Source organism: Lutra lutra, chromosome 11 (assembly GCF_902655055.1).
Source record: "Lutra lutra chromosome 11, mLutLut1.2, whole genome shotgun sequence".
NCBI lineage: Eukaryota > Metazoa > Chordata > Mammalia > Carnivora > Mustelidae > Lutra > Lutra lutra.
Genome location: NC_062288.1, coordinates 13,353,869 through 13,373,712, shown reverse-complemented (window position 1 = coordinate 13,373,712; position 19,844 = coordinate 13,353,869). Strand labels below are relative to the sequence as shown.

General features: G+C 39.0%; 1 protein-coding gene across 11 annotated transcripts in view; it reads left to right on the top strand.

The window, feature by feature from the left end:
• Window positions 1-19,844, top strand: part of SUGCT (succinyl-CoA:glutarate-CoA transferase) — an 802,332-nt gene that overhangs the window by 321,373 nt on the left and 461,115 nt on the right. For 10 of the 11 annotated variants that reach the window (XR_007121423.1, XM_047694504.1, XM_047694505.1 and 7 more), the window contains one exon: window positions 16,717-16,788. The exons of the other annotated variant lie outside the window; for it this stretch is intronic. Coding sequence is in view for 9 of the 10 variants with exons in the window: in XM_047694504.1 (XP_047550460.1) it covers window positions 16,717-16,788 (72 nt within the window). In the remaining variant the exon portion in view is untranslated. The remainder of the gene's footprint in view (window positions 1-16,716; window positions 16,789-19,844) is intronic. 11 annotated transcript variants of the gene reach the window in all.

The following is a 19,844-nucleotide window of genomic DNA, read 5'->3' as shown; positions in this document are numbered from 1 at the left end:
CCTCTGAAATTGTAGCATGCCACCCAAGTCTCTTTTTTAGTCTGCAACCCTAAGGCATCTAAAGTATGCTGTGTCCTTATAAGTGTTCTGAGACTTGCACAACAGAAACTCGTCCCTTGGGCATCCCCCTGAAAATATGGAAAATTATACACATTCCCCAACTCTTTCCCTCCCCAAGGAGAAGCCAGGACTTGGGAGTTTTCTTTCACTTTTTCTACAGTGAACCAGGGAGAGGGACTATGGTGAGAGAGTGTGTGCTAGTCCACACCCTCTTGTTCTCAGCAGCCCACAACCTAACATCCCTTCTTGTTAGCACTTAGATTCAAGCAAGGCAAAACCCAGTTCCTCAAGTAGCCCTTCAGAAAGTCTGCATATTGGCCATCCTTTTTTTTTTTTTTTTCCTTTTCTTTCCTTTCCCAAGGAAAAGTCAGCAGCTGGGGAGTTTTTGCTCAATAATGCCTCACTGAGCTGGGGCAGGGAGGGACTATGGCAAGTGAGTGCCACAGATTTTCCTACTGGCTTTGATATGGTTTGGTTCATACTCAGTTGGGGTACACCAGGCTTTTAACCATTTTCTGGATTTATCAGAAAGGATATTGATCTATGTTTTGTTATTGAGTCAGTGTTTCCAGGTGGGAAGGGCCTGGGCCTTCCTCTTCTGCATTTTGCTGATGTCACCTCACATCAGGTTCTCTCTTTAAGGAGATCTCGGGGACTCATTTCCATTGCTGCCATATTGCCACCACTGCCACGACCACCACTACCATGATTACTCCTCCCCCTCTTCTTCCATCCCCCTTCTTCTTTTTTCATATTAGTGTTTTAGATTAACTCATATATATTTTGTGTGTGTGTGTGTGTAGTGTGTGTGTGTGTGTGTGTGTGTGTGTGTGTGTGTTTTAAAGTTTTTATTTATTGACAGAGAGAGACACAGCAAGAGAGGGAACACAAGCAGGTGGAGTGGGAGGGGAAGTATCAGGCTCCCCGTGGAGCAGGGAGCCCGATTCGGGGCTTGATCCCAGGGCACTGGGATCATGAACTGAGCCAAAGTCTGATGCCCAGTGACTGAGTGACCCAGGTGCCCCGATTTTGTGTTTTTTTTCCCTCACCATTCCTTTTTGTATCTCATTCCTTCTAGATTCAATTTCTTCCTAAAGCATATTTTTTAGAAACCACTACAGTGAGGATCTGTTGGTGATAAACTCTCAGATTTTGCTAGTCTGAATATGAGTTTATTTTAAGGTCATTCTTTAAGAATATTTTAATGTATAAAATTCTTTGTTTAGAGTTATATCTCAGTTTTATCATCTGACTTCTATCATTGCTATTGAGGTTTTTGCTACTTGTACAAATGACATGCTTTACAGGTATTCTGCCCTTTCTATTTGGATGATTTTAACATGCCTCGTTTGGCTTTGGTATTCTTCGGTTTTACTATGGTTTATCTAGTTGTCCATTTCTTTTTGTGTGTCCCACTTGGGATTCACCGAATTTATAGAATTAATTAATTCTGGATATTTATCAGGCATCATCTTTTATATACTATGTTTCCCGAATTTTCTATGGTCTTTCCATCTATAACTGTAATTGGATATTTTCATTTTAACCTCCTTGTCTCTTAATATCACTTTAAAATTTCCATATCTTCTTTCTGCTTAATTCTATCTAGCTTATTTTTCCAAATGTCTATTTCAGGCAAGAATTCTTATTTCCTGTCTACTGAGTTTTAAATTTTGATAATGCTGTTACTTTTAAAAGTGATACTCTGTTCTTTTAAAAATGTACCTTTCTTAGGAGTAACTTACACTTTTCTCATGCGCTTGAATCTATACTCCATTAAAAAAGTCTTAACCATGCTTATTTTATACTCTATTTCTAGAAATACCATTATTTTAAGATCTCGTGATTCTATTCTGCTTTTCATTGTTGCTTTCAACTCTGGCTCATGGTAACTCATTTCCATGTACATTGTATAATGTTGGATTATAGGCTCAAATACAACTGGACTATCTCAGTGAAAATCCTCTTTAATTTGGGTTGAGGGTTTCCTTCTAAGTAGGATTTGTATTTGCTTCTTGCATAGTACCCAAAGGCAATGAAAACAGGGACCTGTTTTTTGCTAATTTTTTGGCTTTTGCAATCTATGCTCTTATGGATAAATTTGACCCTCTCTAAGGAAAAGCCATGATTAGGATTATTCAGGGGAGTTTTTTCTTTCTTTTTTCCCTTTTCTTATGAATGGATCATTCTCATTTATACTTTACTGGTGGAATAGCCCTTTATGTGTCCCAGCTTTATGAGGCTGTTTCCTTGGTTCAGTTTCCCAAGTTATTCCTTTTCTGGTTTAGATGGTAGTTAAGTAGTTGAGTTTTGATTACCAACTTTGATTAATTTAGTACAAGAGCTTAGAGGTGGTTCAGTATTAGAATGAGAATTCCTATAGAAGTTATGGTTGAATCTCTGAGAGTGAGTTCACAGAGCCAAAGGATAAGGAGGAGGAAGAGAGGTCAGTGAGGAGGAAAGGTCAGGAAATCCCAGAGAGTGGGAGGAGTTGGAGTCTGGAGGAAGTAAGATTGTTTCATTTCTCCCTACAGTAAAATGGGAGGTTTGGGGACAAGGAGATAAAGAAAGGTGAGGACTTTGAGAAAAACATATTAGGATGTCATTTGAGAGTAGTTTTGCTGTTGCTCTGGGACAGCACAATCCCAGGGATGGAAGGAAGAAGTGAATGGTACGGAAATGGAAGCAGAGAGAGACTACTACCTGATAAGCAAAATAATCTATTATACATAATGTAGATAACTAGAAACTAAATTTTATTTTATTATTTATTTTAGTGAGGTTTAATTACCATGGAGTGTTGTATTAGTTTCAGGTGTAAAACAGAACAATTCAACAATTCTATATGTAACTCAGTGCTTATCATGATAGGTGTGGTCACCTGAATTTTAATTTTGTAACATTTAGAGAGGTTCCTGAAGAATTTAAACTATCTGGTCTTTGCAAATGTCACTCTCTTCTCAGAACACTGGATTTACAAGATTTCAAGGTCATTAAAAAAAAAACAACTACTTTATCTAAAAAATTAGCTATCATCTTAAAAAAAGCTGAGATTATTGGGTGGAAAATATGGATTTAGATAAACTAAGTTATAGCATTTTTCTTTTGACATATAGTCAAAGACTTTATTTAAGGACTTGTATACAATTGCCAGCAGAGTTTATTCATTAGGGGGTATATTAAATCAGACCTTAAGTAATTCAGTTAATTTGTGAAACTAACCCTAAAGAAAATGAAAGATCACACTCATTGTCATTAACACTTTCTGGAACAGTGTTTTGTGGAGTTAGTTTTGGGAAATACCAGTTTTAAATCTCTAGTTAATCTCTAGTTGTTGTTGTTGTTGTTGTTTTTGTCCTGTGCTAGGCAAATAGACATCGAGTCCATAAGATATAGACCTAACCTTCTCATTTGCTGCTTCCCAAAACTCTTCTAGCAAGAGAACTCCAGTTGTATATTGATCCTGAATTTCCATCATATAGCACAGTTTAGGAAATCTACGATTAAGTCTTTTTTGGATCTAACAAACAGAAATTCAGTCAAACTAATTCTGATAAATAGAGATGAGGCAGATAAGGGCGAGTGGTTACTGTAAGGCTATAGAGATTTTTCAGAACCAAAAGCATAGTCTGGTTTCATGAGAATCAGGATACAATCAGACAGGGAGCAGTTACGTGGTCCGTATCTGTTTCTTTTGTGTAATCTCGTCTTTTGTCTCCGTTGTGGCCTTTCTGAGTCTTTCTTACTTACTTACTTAAGCCTACTGTGGCCATCTCATTCCTACCTGAACATGACGTTTGAATTCTCAAGTTAGTGTAATTGATTCCTGTCCAGTGAATCCATTAGCTGGCTTGGGATTGGTATCCACACTATTCTAGTCAACCAGGGATGAGGAATGGTCAGCCACATGAAGTGTGGAGCTGCTTCTTCAAGTGGGGTTTGGAATGGAGTGGAAATTAAACATATTTAATGCCATTGAGATGAAGGACTGTATTGTTTGAAGACACAGGGAATGGGTAAATTATTTCCAGCACATTCTTTTATTATGCATAAAAATTCTTATGCAGAATAAGTTTCCACCTTCATTTACAGAACGTGAATCCCATAGGAACTAAAATGTAACAGTTATTCATATAGATAAACTCTAAAATAAAACAGAATCTCCTGCTACCTTTGACTTTTTAGCTAATATGACCTGTTAATGTTGACAGAGATGCACAGAAGTACCAAATATCTTCTCTTTAAGTGCTTATGGAGACCACTAAGGAATTATTGCTTTCTTCATCTTCTGACCTACTGGAAGGACTTACTGAAAATTCTTCTCAGGTTGTTTGTAAGAATGCTGTGCTGTTAAGTTACTTTGGAAGGGACAGCCTCCTAGTTGGTCTAAATTTTGATGCAAAAGAACTTTGCATAACACTCCCATGACCTCAGTCATGGTGTATGTGCCCATGTGAGTCCAACTTTTTGGGGTCACCAGTGATTAGAACAGGAATGTATAGAATAATATTCAGAGTGCATTGTTTCTTCTTTTGTGAGAATTTCATGAAATGTAAATGGTTGGGGAGCATTTTGAGATCTCTTTCTCTAGTAATCCAGCCTGACTCCTTCTGTTGAATGAGAAGTCTTATTTCCCCCTGTTTCTTGTAGCCACACACAGAAGACTCTACTGACCTTTCCATTGACAGATTCAGGCTTGACTCAGTATCCAGATGCATGAAGACTTGAGACAAGAAGTAATTTTGCCTTCTGATTATTAGTTTCCCAGGGAGATAATTTATGGAACATTTAGTCTTCCAAGATTCTGGCTTCTACTATGGTTCTTTCTCACTCTACAGTGGTAATTCATCACCTTGGTGTCTACCTTAATCTCACATACACGTTAGATGCCCTGAGTTAGGCTCCCAGGTCCTGATCACCTGGAGAAGTAGTATGGGACCAGTCCAGACCCTGAAATATGGCAGTCTCAGAAAAATCTGAATTTGTAGCCTACCACCTTTTCTATCACTTTCCTTAGAAATGTTTACAGATATTTAAGACAGAGCTTTCCCCTGCCCTTTTTCTGACCCTTGAGTTGACTTGTTTTAGATACTTGATTATCCCATGAGGACTGCATCTTACCTCTTCCTGTGAGTTAGCAGGGCCTTACTAAAGTGCTTATTCTCCACTGTGTAACCTCAGTAGCTTCCCATGATTTTTGGCCAAGTCAAAGATGTTTTGAGAATCTGTAGAGTTTGATTCCAAGCCTCAGTACAGGAACCATTTTATACTGGGTGGAAAATAAATTTCAATTCCAGTTCACATCCAGTTACTTGGTAGCAGCTCTCTGGAGGGTCTGATGAGGGACGCCTGGGTGGCTCAGTTTGTTGGAGGGTCTGATGGAAAGAGTACTAAGGGTGATCCTATATGCTTCAAGATGGAGTACCAGAGTTCCATAAAAACCTCTGTCTTGGATACTGCATTGGGGTGATGATGATGGAATTGGTGGCTGGAGGTAGTGGCAGTATGAATGGATCCTTGCCCAATGGGAGATGCTAGGAGAATTCTCTTCATATTTTACAGGATAGCAGCTTCCTTGCCTCCAAATATCATGATGGGTTGAGAAAACCTTGCCTATGAGTATTAGGGAGATAAGGGAAGATTGTTCAGCCAACTAAATGGCCTCTGAAAAGGGACATTGTACATGGGCTAAATTTTGGCCATGGAAAGAAGGAGAAGCCCTTAATTAGGGAGACTAAGTCCCACATTGTTCCAACTATAGGACCTATATTCTCCAACGCCCCTTAAACATAATCTTCACCTTTAAATTTAGGCAATCATCAGTGAGGAAGGAAGCTTGTGGAAATCCATGCTTAGTATATTTGCCATTCTCAGTACATGCCTGTCTTTGAGTCATTGACACTTCCTCATCTCTTCTACTGCATGATGTCCAGTTTTGCCACCATGCCTTCTCTATAGTAACAGCTCCCGAATTGCCTAGTTTGCTGTGATCTAGCATTAATACATTGGCCTTGATTTAACAAAATGTACGAAGCACCTGTCATGCCAGATATTGTCCTGGATGTTAGGTGTAACTACAGCGGGCTCTACATTCTTATCTTCCCACCAGACCTTCACGGGTCACTCTCATTGCTTCATATGTCTTTGTTCAAAGGCTCAGGCTTCTGCTTTTGTCTCCGACTCTGAGTTCCTCATCTATTTAACTGCCTGGTTCCTGTCCCTCTACTTTTTGCCTTGTCTTCACAATTTCTTGTGCAGGAATTTGGAGGAAAGACTTTGAGCCTCTTTCCTATCAGTGGGACCCTGTAACTTCTGTCTGTACATCTCAGTGGCCAACTGCCTGCAGTAGGACTTTCAAGAATTATTCGGTCAGAATTTCTCGCCCTGTCCCCTACCTGTACCTCCATACTTTATTTTGCTGACTGCTTTCCTGAGCCATGTTATTCAAACCTTCCCGACTCTGGGCTGAAAATTCTTCTGTCACTGGACTTGTACCTAGTGCCTCTTTAGGTCTAGAGGTTAGGTCTAATGGCAGAGCCTTACCCCAACTCTGTTCCTACTGTGGATGTCCTATGTTTTGTCACTGAAAAATACTGAAATATAATGGAATTAAGCTATGTTTGGAAAACCTTGTTGGCAAGCCACTCTATGATCCACATTAGAATATTCTTATTTTATTTTAATTTTTATTTTTTTTAGAATATTCTTATTTTAGTTATAGTTAATATCCTTTTCTAGCTTGATTTTTTTGTTTGAAAGTGACATCTTGAATAAAGTTCTGGTCTGTAAATGCTTTGAACTGGTCTGAGATTAGTGTAGTCTTGCTGTCAGAAATAATATTTTCATGGATAGTCTGTAACTAGTATGGGCCTGGTTATGGGATTGCTGTAATATGTTTGAGGTATAACTAGTATGGGACTGTGATTACTGTAACATGCAGAGAACACTTTAAAAATGCTTAACACAGGGGTGCCTGGGTGGCTCAGTCAGTTAAGCCTCCAAACTCTTGATTTTTGGCTCAAGTCATGACTTCAGGGTTGTGAGATTGAGCTCCACATTGGGCTCTGTACTGAGCATGGAGTCTACTTGAGATTCTCTCTCCCTCCCTGCCATTCCCTGCTACTCGCTCTCTCTTAAAAAAAAAAAAAAATTAATACAGTCAAGGAATTTTTGCCTTGAAGTGCTCCTGAAAAATCAATATGGACTGGTCTAAGATTTCTGTCGCTTGCCGTTAAATGGTAGGCACTTTTGGTAGGGTATTTCAAATAATCTGACTTACCATTCTTTATAGTGAAATCAATTCAGGATCATCAAAATCAGTTTCTGGCCCATACCTTCCAGTAAAAATAGCACCATGTGCCATATTCCATTGTGTCCAAGATGCATGATGACTGCATCTTTTATGATGACAGCAGGCTTTCATGACAAAGGACTTATTTTGTAAGAAAAACAACACCCATTGACAGTTTGTGAAGAATATAGAAACATTAAGACAGTTTCCATTTTCTTCCTTGCCACTGTCTCCATATCCAGTGTCAGAAACTGGGTGATTGAAGACCGTAGATCTGTTTGATTTTAGTGAGATTGAATCGATTTGAAGAACCTCAAGTATGTTTTTGAACAGTTAGATTTCCCGTGGAATTGGAAAATCCCGGCCTGGATCTGGGGTTGCAGGAAATCGCCACATCATGTCTTTCTCAAGGCTATTCTAAAATTCAAGGCCAGGGTTTGTATTTAGAAATAAGTCTTCAAAGGGGCTTATTCATGATGATGGAGGATGTCCAGACAAAGCCAAATAGTAGGCGAGATGAAGGACTCCCGGCCTTACTTACCTAGTTGTTGCAGGGTCCCATCCCGTGGAGGACACTGTTCTTGAGTTGTAAGTGGGTTTGTGCCTCGTTGCCATCTGGCTCAGCCAGCTTCGGCACCATAAGGTGAACTGAACTGTTTGTGGTAGGAAATAGTGCTCTATATTTGTCACGATGTACTAGCACAGACCCAAAGTCAGTAACTGCTTGACATTCCAGAAAACATTCTCATGGCAGTGAGTTAAACTTCAGGGAATGTCTTTTTCCAGTGGATGATGAAGTCATTTAGCAACAGTTACCTTTTGTGGAAGAAAATTTTGTTAAGACGTAGGTAGCCCCAGGAGGCCCAGGAGTTTTTGCTCTTGTTTTTGAAGTAGATGCACTACTCATTGTGTACTTTATTTAGACCAGAGGAAATACTGATGCATCAATATGATAGCTTAAGAGGGTGACACAGAAAGTTTCAGTTTTACCTTTTTTTTTTTTTTCATTTTCCTCTTGACCATCTGATATATTGAGTTGCTGTAGAACTTCTGGAGGTATTTCTGTGGTTTTAATTATAGGCAGTTCAATAATTAAGAGATCATCCATCCAGGTTAGCATGCCTGGAAGCTGGGAAAGCAGAACATCTAGGAAGCAATAGAAAATTCCAAGATCGGGGCGCCTGGGTGGCTCAGTGGGTTAAGCCGCTGCCTTCGGCTCAGGTCATGATCTCAGGGTCCTGGGATCGAGTCCCACATCGGGCTCTCTGCTCAGCAAGAAGCCTGCTTCCCTCTCTCTCTCTCTCTCTGCCTTCCTCTCCGTCTACTTGTGATCTCTGTCAAATAAATAAATAAAATCTTAAAAAAAAAAAAAAAGAAAATTCCAAGAGCAATGGGAATTCCAGTTTGACCATCTTATTTCTCTGTCTTCATGTCTGCTCAGTGTTCTCTACTCCTGTATCTTACATGGCCACCCTTCAGTCTCTCAATGGGGTCCCTTTTATACCTGAAACTGCTCTAACCAGAGGAACTGAACTCTGACTCTGTCTTTATATTTCCCAGATTGCTTGTAAGTCATGCAGTTTCCTTGGGATGGCTAATCCCTTGACCCATCAGTATTTTTCTCAGTCTGAGAAACACCTCCTTCCCCAAGAGAGGAAAGTATGTCGTGACTAGAATGTGAAGAAAACTGTGAAGTTTCTGTGTGATCTCCCCTACCAGTGACACTTGTCACCCTTGAATCAGCACAACCCCCAGCCAGGAGCATTTCTTTTCCCAGGAATAATAAATCCAAGAGGAATGGCTTGGGTTTGGCCTCGTCCTTTTAAAGCTGTAAACACTGGTCCCTGTTGCCCTCTCCCTCAGCATTTCATGCAGAAGCAGTGGCTTCTTTTCTCCTGAGGCCTGAATTCCTTATATGAGAAATACACCAGCCATGAGAGTTCATAGCCCAATTAGGTGCTTTTGATGCGAATTCCCCCTGTGATGGAAAGCCTGCTAGCAATGTGTGTGTATGGCATGTTGTCACTTGCTCAGTATGGAGAGGGAGACAACTAAGGTAATAAGGAGAAAGAGAGGAGTGTTTGGAGATAGATGAAGGCCCAAGAGTCAGGATCTAAGGGCTTAGAGCACAGTCGGAAGTTCCTTTTAGGTAGATGCAGTATATTAGTAATTGTTTAATAATAATGCTCTCTATTGAGTCCCTACTCTTTGGCAATGAGTCTATGGATCTTATACTGTGGCTCTTACACCCCACTGGATCTGCTTCATCTCAACAAGAACCGAATCAAGTATTTTACACGGTGACCATCCATGGTCTCCTATTTTTCCACCTTGGATGTTCAAGCATTTCCTTCATGACTGTTCTTTGACTTCATGAGGATTTCTTATCCACTGACATCTTTCCCTTTGCCCTCTCTATAACCTCCTCCCATCTTCACCACCTTTTTCCATATCTAGTTAGTCCATGGCCCATCACCCAGTAACATTATGGCCAGTTTTCCAATTTTCCTGCACCTTTTACCTTTTTGTTATTTTCATCTGACAATACCCCAGTAAATGCTAATATCCATGTATTCTATGTCTGTGACTGAGAGATGTTGGAGACTATCACTCAGTGGGGCTTCTAACACAACTACGTGTATCTTGTCACTCGGCTGTTCCACTCTTCAGTGGGACATCAGAACTTATCCACTCTTTTCAGACTTCCAGTTTCATGTGTCCCAACCCTACTCTCAGTTGGTGACCTCACTCCTTATTTCATAGGAAAGTAGAAGCATTCAGTGGGAACTCGCCCATCTTCCTACAACCACACCAACATGGCACCTGCATGTGCTCAGTCTGTGTTCTCTGCGTGTTGTTGATTCTTTTCCTTCACAACCAGATTTATCAAACAGATGTTTGCATGTGCTCTCCCCATCCCCCTAACTGTTACTTAGTCCCTGATTCACTTCAAAGTTCATTCGGTCCACATTGTGATATAGGAACAGCATTTGTTGAGGGAAGGAAAGACCACCTTGTGGGCATTCTTTGGTCCTCCTCTTACTCCTGTGGCTAACTCCTCTTCTGCTTGGACTTGAGATGGGGCTGACCTTCAGACTCATCCCTTGGCTCCCCCCTTTTTTCCTATTCAACTGTTGAACTCTTCCTAAATGACTTCATCTGTGTGATGGCTTCGGTTATAGATTATAATAAACCACTCTCAAGTTCTCTCTACAGTTCAGACTTGCATCCACCTCCTCTCTGGTGACCATTAGTTTGTTCTCTATAATTAAGAGTCTGTTTTTTGTTTTGTCTTTCTCTCTTTTTTCCCTTGGCTCATTTGTTGTTTTTTTTTTTTTAATTCCACATATAAATGAAATCATATGGGATTTGTATTTCTCTGACTGACTTATTTCACTTAGCATGATACTCTGTAGCTCCTTCCATGTCATTATGAATGACAAGATTTGATTCTTTTTTATGGCTGAATAACCATTGTGTGTGTGTATGTGTGTGTATACTATATCTTCTTTACCCATTCATCAATTGGTGGACACTTGGGCTGCTTCCATAATTTGGCTACTGTAAATAATGCTGCTCTAAATATTTCTTGATTCTATTTTTTTCCATCTCTGTTGTCAGGGCCCTAATCGAATACATGATGACTTAAAAAAGTTAAACCCAATTTTTTTTGAAGTAACAGTAGATTCACATGTATTTTAAGAAATAATAGAGATAGCTCTTGTGTACCCATTACCCAGTTCACTCCATTTTCAGACTGTATGAAACTATAGTGCAGTGTCACTCAGGATACTGATACGGATTCAATCAAGATACAGAATATCATCATCATGACAAGGATGATTCCTGCTGTCCTTTTTTTTTTTTTTTTCTGCTTTCCTTTTAAAAAAAAAAACATAAACTTTAGTTTTTAGAGCAGTTTTAGGTTGGGAAAGAAATTTAAGAGGAGATACAAAGATTTTCCGTATACCTCCTTCCCTATATGTGCACAACCTCCCCACATTATCAACATCCCTTACCAGAGTGCTATGTTTGTTATAACTTCTGTAACTACACTGACATACTATAGTCAAAGTCTGCAGTTGACATTAGAGTCCACAACACACAAATTGGTGTTGTACACTCTGTGGATTTGGACAAATGTATAATAACATGTAGGCATCATCATAGTATCATGCAGAGTATTTTCACTGCCCTAAAATTCCTCTGTGTTCTACCTACTTATCTCTTCCTGTTCCCAGTCCCTGGCAACCATTGATCCTTTTACTGTACCCATAGTTTTGCCTTTTTCAGAATGTCATATAGTTGGGATCATACAATATGCAGTCTTCTGAGCCTGGCTTCCTTAATTTAGTGATATGCATTTAAGGTTCCTCTGTGTCTTTCATGTCTTGATAACTCATTTCTTTTTAGCGTGGAATAATATTCCATTGTCTGGATGTTTATTTATCCACTTACCTACTGAAGGACAATCAGTCAGTCACCTGGCCACACCGTTGGTGTTTTCTTCTGACCATGCTTTCTCATTTTTTACAATATGGATAGATTGGGAATTTTCCAGATTTTCAATTTCTGCTTCCCTTTTCCAGAACAATTCTGTCTTTAAGTAATCTCTTTTTTCACATTGTACTATAAGCAGTCAGAAGGACCCAGGTTGCACCTTCAACATTTTGATTAGAAATATCTTCGGCTAGGGGCGCCTGGGTGGCTCAGTGGGTTAAGCCGCTGCCTTCGGCTCAGGTCATGATCTTGGAGTCCTGGGATCGAGCCCCGCATCGGGCTCTCTGCTCTCTCGGGGAGCCTGCTTCCTCCTCTCTCTCTGCCTGCCTCTCTGCCTGCTTGTGATCTCTCTGTCAAAAAAAAAAAAAAAAAAAAAACTTAAAAAAAAAAAAAGAAATATCTTCGGCTAAATACTTAATTTCATCACTTGCAAAGTTCTACCTGCCACAAAAAACTGAAGCATGAACACAATTCAGCAAAGTTCTTTGCTGCTTTATAACAAGGATTGCCTTTCCTCCAGTTTCCAACCACATGGTCCTTATTTGCATCAGACCTCATCACAGTGGCCTTTCCTGTCCATATTTCTAAACATTTTGTTCAGCATTCCTTAGGTATTCTCTATGAAGATAGAGACTTTCTCTATAGCTCTCCTCTTTTCTCTTTGAGCTCTCAACGGCTCAGAATAGGCTCTTCACAGCAGTGTAGACTTTCTCTAGCATGTACCTGAGATCTCTCCCAGCCTCTACCCATTGCCTGGTTCTAAATTACTTGAACATTTTTAGGTGTTTGTTACAGCAGCACCCCACTTCTCAGTACCAATTTCTTAATCCTCAGGCTGCTATTACAGAATACGGTAGTCTAGGTGGCTTAAACAACAGACATTTATTTCTCATGGTGCTCCAGGCTGGGAAATCCAGGACCCCAGCAGAGGCAGATTTGGTATCTGGTGAGGGCCTACTTTGTGATTCGCAGATGGCCATGTTCTTGCTTCTGCTAATCTTAAAAATAAACTTGGCCATTATTTTTAAAGCGAAAATAGGTTTATTTGGGAATAACAGATAACTGCGACTCAGGACCTACAAGCTATGGCAAAAACAAAGCAAGTCCAAACAAAGAGGAGGAGGAATGTTATTTTATGGAGATGAAGGAGGAAGTTGGGAGGATTTGTTTTGAATGAAAGACCATCAGAGGAAAGCAAGAGTTCAGGGTGATGATGGTTTCTCATTTGCTGAGCTGCAGGCGCAGTTGATTTCGTGTAGAGGATTTAGTGGACACGTGGCCTTTGAACAACATGGGTTTGAACTGCACCGGTTCATTTATACTTGGAAATTTTTCAATAAGTACAGTGCAATACTATAAATGTATTTTCTCTTCCTTATGACTTTCTTATCATTTTCTTTTCTCTAACTTTCTTTACTAGAAGAATATGGGTATATAATACCTCTAAGATTCAAAATATGTTAGCTGACTATTGATGGTATTGGTAAGGCTTATGGTCAACAGTAGGCTATCAGTAGTTATGTTTTGGGGAGTCAAAAGTTATACATGGATTTTCAACTGTGTTTCGGGGCATTGGTGTGGTTCAGGGGTCAAATGTACATCTTTTCCTGTGGGGTCTGTAATCGATCCTTCTTTCCTATTGATGATTCTTCTGTTGGGGTCTGTAACTGACAGTTCTTCTTGTAATTGACACCGAGTGGTATGACTTTTCCTTCTAGCCTCCTGACTTCAATTTAGTGAGATTTCCCTTTATTAATTACCACACTCATAATACCATCATACTGAGATTAGGGTTTTAACATGTGAAACTTGGGCGGACATAATTATTTAGTCTTCAGCCAATAGTATTGTTTTAAGTTTTTACTTAAAATATATTTATTAAATATACACTGTAGCAATAGTAACAGGGAACAAATAAGTATTTCAAGAGCTCAATTTTACCTTCATCCTTACAAATCTATTTGGTGACCTTTAATTGTGTTTGGTGGCTCAGCTACTAATCAGTCTTCATTTTCCTATGATCATTAACTAGTTCTCTGTGCTCGAAATTTTGCAAATTGTATATTGATAAAGAAATATTTCATGGTATAGTTAAGGCTTTTTTTTTTTTTTAAAGATTTTATTTATTTATTTGACAGAGAGAGAGATCACAAGTAGACAGAGAGGCAGGCAGAGAGAGGGGAAGGGAAGCAGGCTCCCTGCTGAGCAGAGAGCCCGACGCGGGACTCGATCCCAGGACCCTGAGACCATGACCTGAGCCGAAGGCAGCGGCTTAACCCACTGAGCCACCCAGGCGCCCCTATAGTTAAGGCTTAAGGAAGAAACACTTCTGCATTAATTAAAAGGAAATGAGCATCTCCCAAAACGTAAACTTGCTGAATATCATGTCACAAATCTAAAATTTTTGAAAATCTTTTTTCACATTATTCTTGGTAACACACATTTTTACTTCACATTATTTACCCACTCCCTGACTTAGTTTTTCCCTGCAAAACAAAACAAAACAAAGCAAAACAAAGCACCCAAGCAAACAGACAACGTGTGTACCTTCACGCTGTCAACTACATTGTTGAGACATCTCTGCTCAAAATCCTTTGCCCCTCTCTCACAGGTCCACTGCAAATTCCCTTTCTGTGGTTTGAGAAACACTAATGCATTATTTATAACACTACCTTTGCTTTTACCCTGTGAACCAGGAAAATAATCATTTAAAATAGTTCATGTGTTATCTTTTGAGTAGCGTTCATTACCAAAGCAAGCAAAAATGTAAATAGAATAAACCCCATTACAGTGTTTTGCTTGAGATTCATTTTAGCCACAATCCTATTACATGGGAGCAGTTATCTGAGAGATTCATTACATTTTACAAACACTTATTCATTGCCTGACACTCTTTAGATATCAGGTTAGGCCTGGTAGGTAGAATAAAAAGAAAACCTACAAACTACCAGCTTGGGTCTCCCAGCACCCCACTGCAGGACTTTGAGCAATGACAGGAATGCTGTCTATCTGTGCTGATGTGGCAGCTACCAGCCGCACGTAGCTATGGAATGCTTGACTTGTAGCCAGTGCATCTGTTGAGCTGAACTGTTACTTTAATTTTTCCTAATAACATCTCTATTGAGATATAATTCACATATCCTATAATCCGGCTATTTGAAGTGGACAGTTCGGTGATTTTTGGTGTATTCACAGAGTTGTTCCACCATTACCACAGTTGTGGAACATTTTCATCACGCCCACAAGAAACCAAGTACTCAGTGGTAGTTACTCCCCAAATTCTCCCAATGTTCTCAGCCATGGGTGACCGCTAGGCTTTCTGTCTCTGTGGATTTGCCTATTTTGGACATTTCATACAAATGCAATCACAATACGTGTTTTTTTTGTGAATGGCTAATTTAATTTTAGTTTAATTATATTCAATAGCCACATGTGCGTAGTGGCTACCATTAGAAGCAAGTGTAGTGGAAGACCCCATGCAGATCCTTAAGGAATGCTGAAGGCTAAGAAGAAAATCATGAAAAGGGGGCATGTGGAATACAGGTCAGAGAGATTGGAGATGAACCCAGTTGGAGCCTAGAAATAAGATAGATTCCTGAAGGAAGGGATGGTTAACAGTACCAAATAATACAGCGGGGTCAAGAAGGTATAGTGTCAGTGTAGTGATGGGGTAAGAATCCTGATGACAAAGGGCATCAGAATATGGTATTGGTGAAGAAGTATAGGCAGGTAGAAATTTTGTATCTTTTAGAGTTGGAGAGAAGGAAGAAAATTTCAAGATAGTTTGAGAAGCATGTCAGGACTGATGGAAATTTTGTTTTCCTGCTGTTAATATTTTTAGTGTAGGCCTGAGCCTAATTGTAGGCAGAGAAAAAGGACTCAGTGGGAATGAAGAGATTAAAGATGACAGCAGGGTTCTGAAGGATGTGAGTGAAGGTGGGACCAGGGTTAGCATAGGAGCAAGCCCTGGCAAGGAAGATAGAGGTCATCTTTCTCAGAGGCAGCAGTAAGTGTAAGAAAAACTAGGTGAAAATATAGAACAATTTTTATGTAAAAAGGAAGGAAACTAAAGAAACTCATTTACTTAAGGAAAAATGGGGACGAGGCCTTCTGAGGGTAAAGGTTGGTTCCTCCAGCCAGCACCGTGATCAAATGTGGAGAAGGGAGTTCTCCAGAGTGTCTAGGGCTCTGGGAGGTGGGAATATCAATTATTTATATTCTTTTTGCTGCTCTAAGGAATATGTCTCCTAGAAGCGACAAACATTTTTCAGGTACATAAAACCACATGAGGTACACAGATCCACATGTGCCAATTTTCACTTACAGAAGAGTGATGATGTCCAAGAGTTTACATTTGAGATCTTCAAAGATGAAATCTCTCAGCTTATGTACCTCCCTCCCTCCCTCCTTCCTTCCTTCCTTTCTTCCCTCCATTCTTCTTACACTTCGTTGAAAGCTATGTACCCTCTTGCTCTTTGCCCTCCAAGGAAAAATGGAAACAAACAAAGCACAAAACTTTGGAATAGCCAAACAATCCATACAGTAATGAATATAGAATTTTGTGTTATGTATTACAACAAAACTATTTTAGTTTAGTTTAGAATTTTCTTTATTTTTCTAAGTTCCCTACCCCCACCCATGTTACAACAGTTAGTGGAAGAGCTGGAGAGTGCTTTGAAAATGCCACATAAAAATTAACTATGCATATATAAAAGCAAAATACACTCATTAATTGATATGGTTTTTATTAATAATGTTGATTTAGAGCATGCTTTCTGTGTAGAAGTTTAAGAAATGGAAGCTAACTTCTGTGGTATTTTCAATATATAAAATTATATATTTATGTATTCATTTATTTATTTTAGGCTTTTAAAACCAAGGATGGATATCTTGTGGTTGGAGCAGGAAACAACCGGCAGTTTGCTACTGTGTGCAAGGTAATCAGTAATCAGTGGGATGGGCCAATGATCTATGCAATGACTTGTTTTGTCCAGAGCCAGGAAAGTTCAGTTTCACCTAGAACACTGTCCTTTGGTCTATAGCTAGCTCGAGACTCCTACTTTCTCCCCTACCCTGTGCCATTTTTATACTCCAAATGCTAAGGACGTGGTCTGAATTAGCATACTGACTGTATTTTTTTTTTTTTTGAGGTATCTGGCTGTATTTTGAAATGAACCATAGTGTATAATACCAACATGACCTTGACTCTTAGTCCAATGAGGAAAGGGAAAGAAAAAGAATTCATTTTAAAGGCATTTTTAACATCAGGATATTTTTTCTTTTTGCTTTCCCCTTTTTTCTTCTTTTCTTTGTTAACAATGTGAGACCTAATTAAGCCCAAATACAATGTAATACCAAATTATTGTTTTAGCCACTAGAAAACTAAACATTTTTTTTTCAAATTAGCCTTTGTTTAATGAGTACCCTTCTGCAGAGTTCATGTTTTAAGTTTTAGCAGTTAAGACTATATTAAAAATGTTGTTCCTCAACAAGATTTTTAAAAAAGGCCTTGGAGTCATTAAGGATAATTTTATGTTGAAGATTTTAAGTTTTTGGCATCGCTTTGATTATTTTTTTATTTGATGTTTTTACTACTAACCTAGATTTTTTAAAAAATTTAAGTCTTTAGGTTCCTGTTCACTTTTTCCAGTTCTAACCCCAGAAATATAATCTAGCTTTAAATATCTATATTTAAGTTTTCGTTTTAATTTCTCTTACAGGTAGGGAGAAGTCGTACCTGTTGAGGATGTTTTTCTGATGGGGAGTTTATTTTCTTGTACTAATTAATCATAGATAACCACTCACTGTGACCTTTCAGGTTCATTAAAGATGCCTGTGAATTCCTTAGGGGAACCTTCTTTATTGTCATTAACTTCTTATGTACAAAAATTATTTATCACTGTGGCTCTTTTGTGCGAGAGGTTAATGAGCACAGCGGAAAACCACAGCAAAGGGGTGGGAAGTACCGCGGAGAAGGTGACAAATGGAGACAGTTCCTATTGCAGGAAGGGCTGGAACATCTGAGGTGGGAAAGAGGGGAGCTTTCATAACGGTGACTCTGAGTAAGCGGAGAGAAAATGGATTCAAACATTTGATCTAGGATCAAAGAATCTTTATTATGAACGGTCAATGTTAAAAATATGAAACATACGGAAGCCGTTGCCTGTGAAGTCATTTGCGTACTCTAGCTGCAAAGATGTAAAAGCCAGTTCATTGCTATAAATGAGTACAGATTTTCTTCCTGGGCCATATGTTTTGGAGTTTTCTCTCTCCAGAAAGGGGTGGGGGGGGGGGAGAAATTACTGGTTGACATATTCTTCACTGTTGAAAATAACTGTACTGAATTCTTTTTATTTTTGATTCATTACTGCTGATCAGTTTGAAACTTTTGAACTTCCTCATAAATATCCATAAGAACGTTTTTTGAAAAAGATTTTTGTTTCAAAGCGGAATATTTGCCATAAGTTTGAGTACTAAAATATGACTTATTGTGATGGTGTGTTATGATACGTTTGTTTAAAAGGAGACCATCAGAGGGCCTTTGAGAATGGCATACTTGACCTTGCTTTTCCATATGTGAGTTATGAATGATAATCCCTGTTATGAGCCCTTAAGACAATATCTATCAAATTCTTTGAGATACTCAAGAAAAGTTTTATGAGTAGAGGATTTTAATGTTATTTCCATCACTTCCTAGGCATCTTGAGCAAACCTTGCAAACTGATTGACTTTATATATCCTTACATGTAAACTTGCCCTAAAAACCTTTTAACCTAAGAAAAATGGCCTGTTTCCTTTTTCCATATATAGTGGGTTTCTCCTAAGTATTTTTTATTCAGATTTATCTATTACTGAGGGGCTTGCCATTCAAACTGGCCTTGTAGAAGATGAGGTCCCCAGTTTTTTATAGTAAGCCCCTCAATGGTTCTTTTGCAAAATAAATAGTGAAAGATAGGGCAGCTCTATCTCCTAGGGAGAAATATAGCAGTATTGTCTGTGATGAATGCGTAGAATTTACTTAGGTCTATTCTCTTTCCAAAATGGAATTTGAAATACTGGCTGACTAATGCTTCTTGGGGATGGGTCCTTTTAAGGAGCTCTTATTGTCAGGAATTAGAGTGAGAACAAGAGCAGTGGGTTCAAGGCTTGGCGTTCAGAAAATCTTTCTGCATATAAAGTGAACCTTGGCTTAGAACAAATCCTATTTTATGTCTCTTAACATGATACAGAAGAGTAGGGAATATGAGCATATGTAAGTTATTTTAAGCTGATTGATGCCAATACTAATGGGTATTCCTATTTGAAGTACATGGACATCCTTTTAAAAGTCATTTAGACTGAAAGTTTCTTGTATTGCGGGGAATGTGCGTTGGTCCTCAACTTTAGCATGCAGAGGGAATCTCCTTGAGCTTCATTCCCCAAAATTTTGACGTAGCATGTCTGAGGTGGGATACAGGAAACTCCAGTTCGAGTAAGCATTGTTGTTGATGCTGGAGTGGGTGGTCTGAGAATGTGATAGCAGACTTCTAAGGCATACCATGAGTCTTGACACTAGTCGGGTGACCTCTGGTGAGACACTTAATCTTGGCCAAGCATCTGTGTTCTCACAGTCAAATGAAGATTATGATATATAACTCTCCTAATATATAACTTTTGGAGTTTTGTAAGAGTTAGATTGGATAAGTAAAATACTCAGTCCAGTCCTGGCTCACAGAATGTGCTTTGTAAATGGCCTCTATAAAAATTAGGTTTGGAGATTTTGGTTCTGGATAAGATAGAGTAAGCACACTTCTCCCTGTCTCTTCCACTGAATATAATGATAAAACCTGGATAGAATGTATGGACCGACTCTAAGAGGATGCTGAAAAGTAAGTAGTGGTAGGTAAACCGGGGAAGAACGCCAGAATTTAAAGTACCTCTGAAAAAAAATAAAATACCTCTAGTGCTCCTGGGGGGCTTAGTCAGTTAAGCGTCTGTCTTCAGCTCAGGTCAT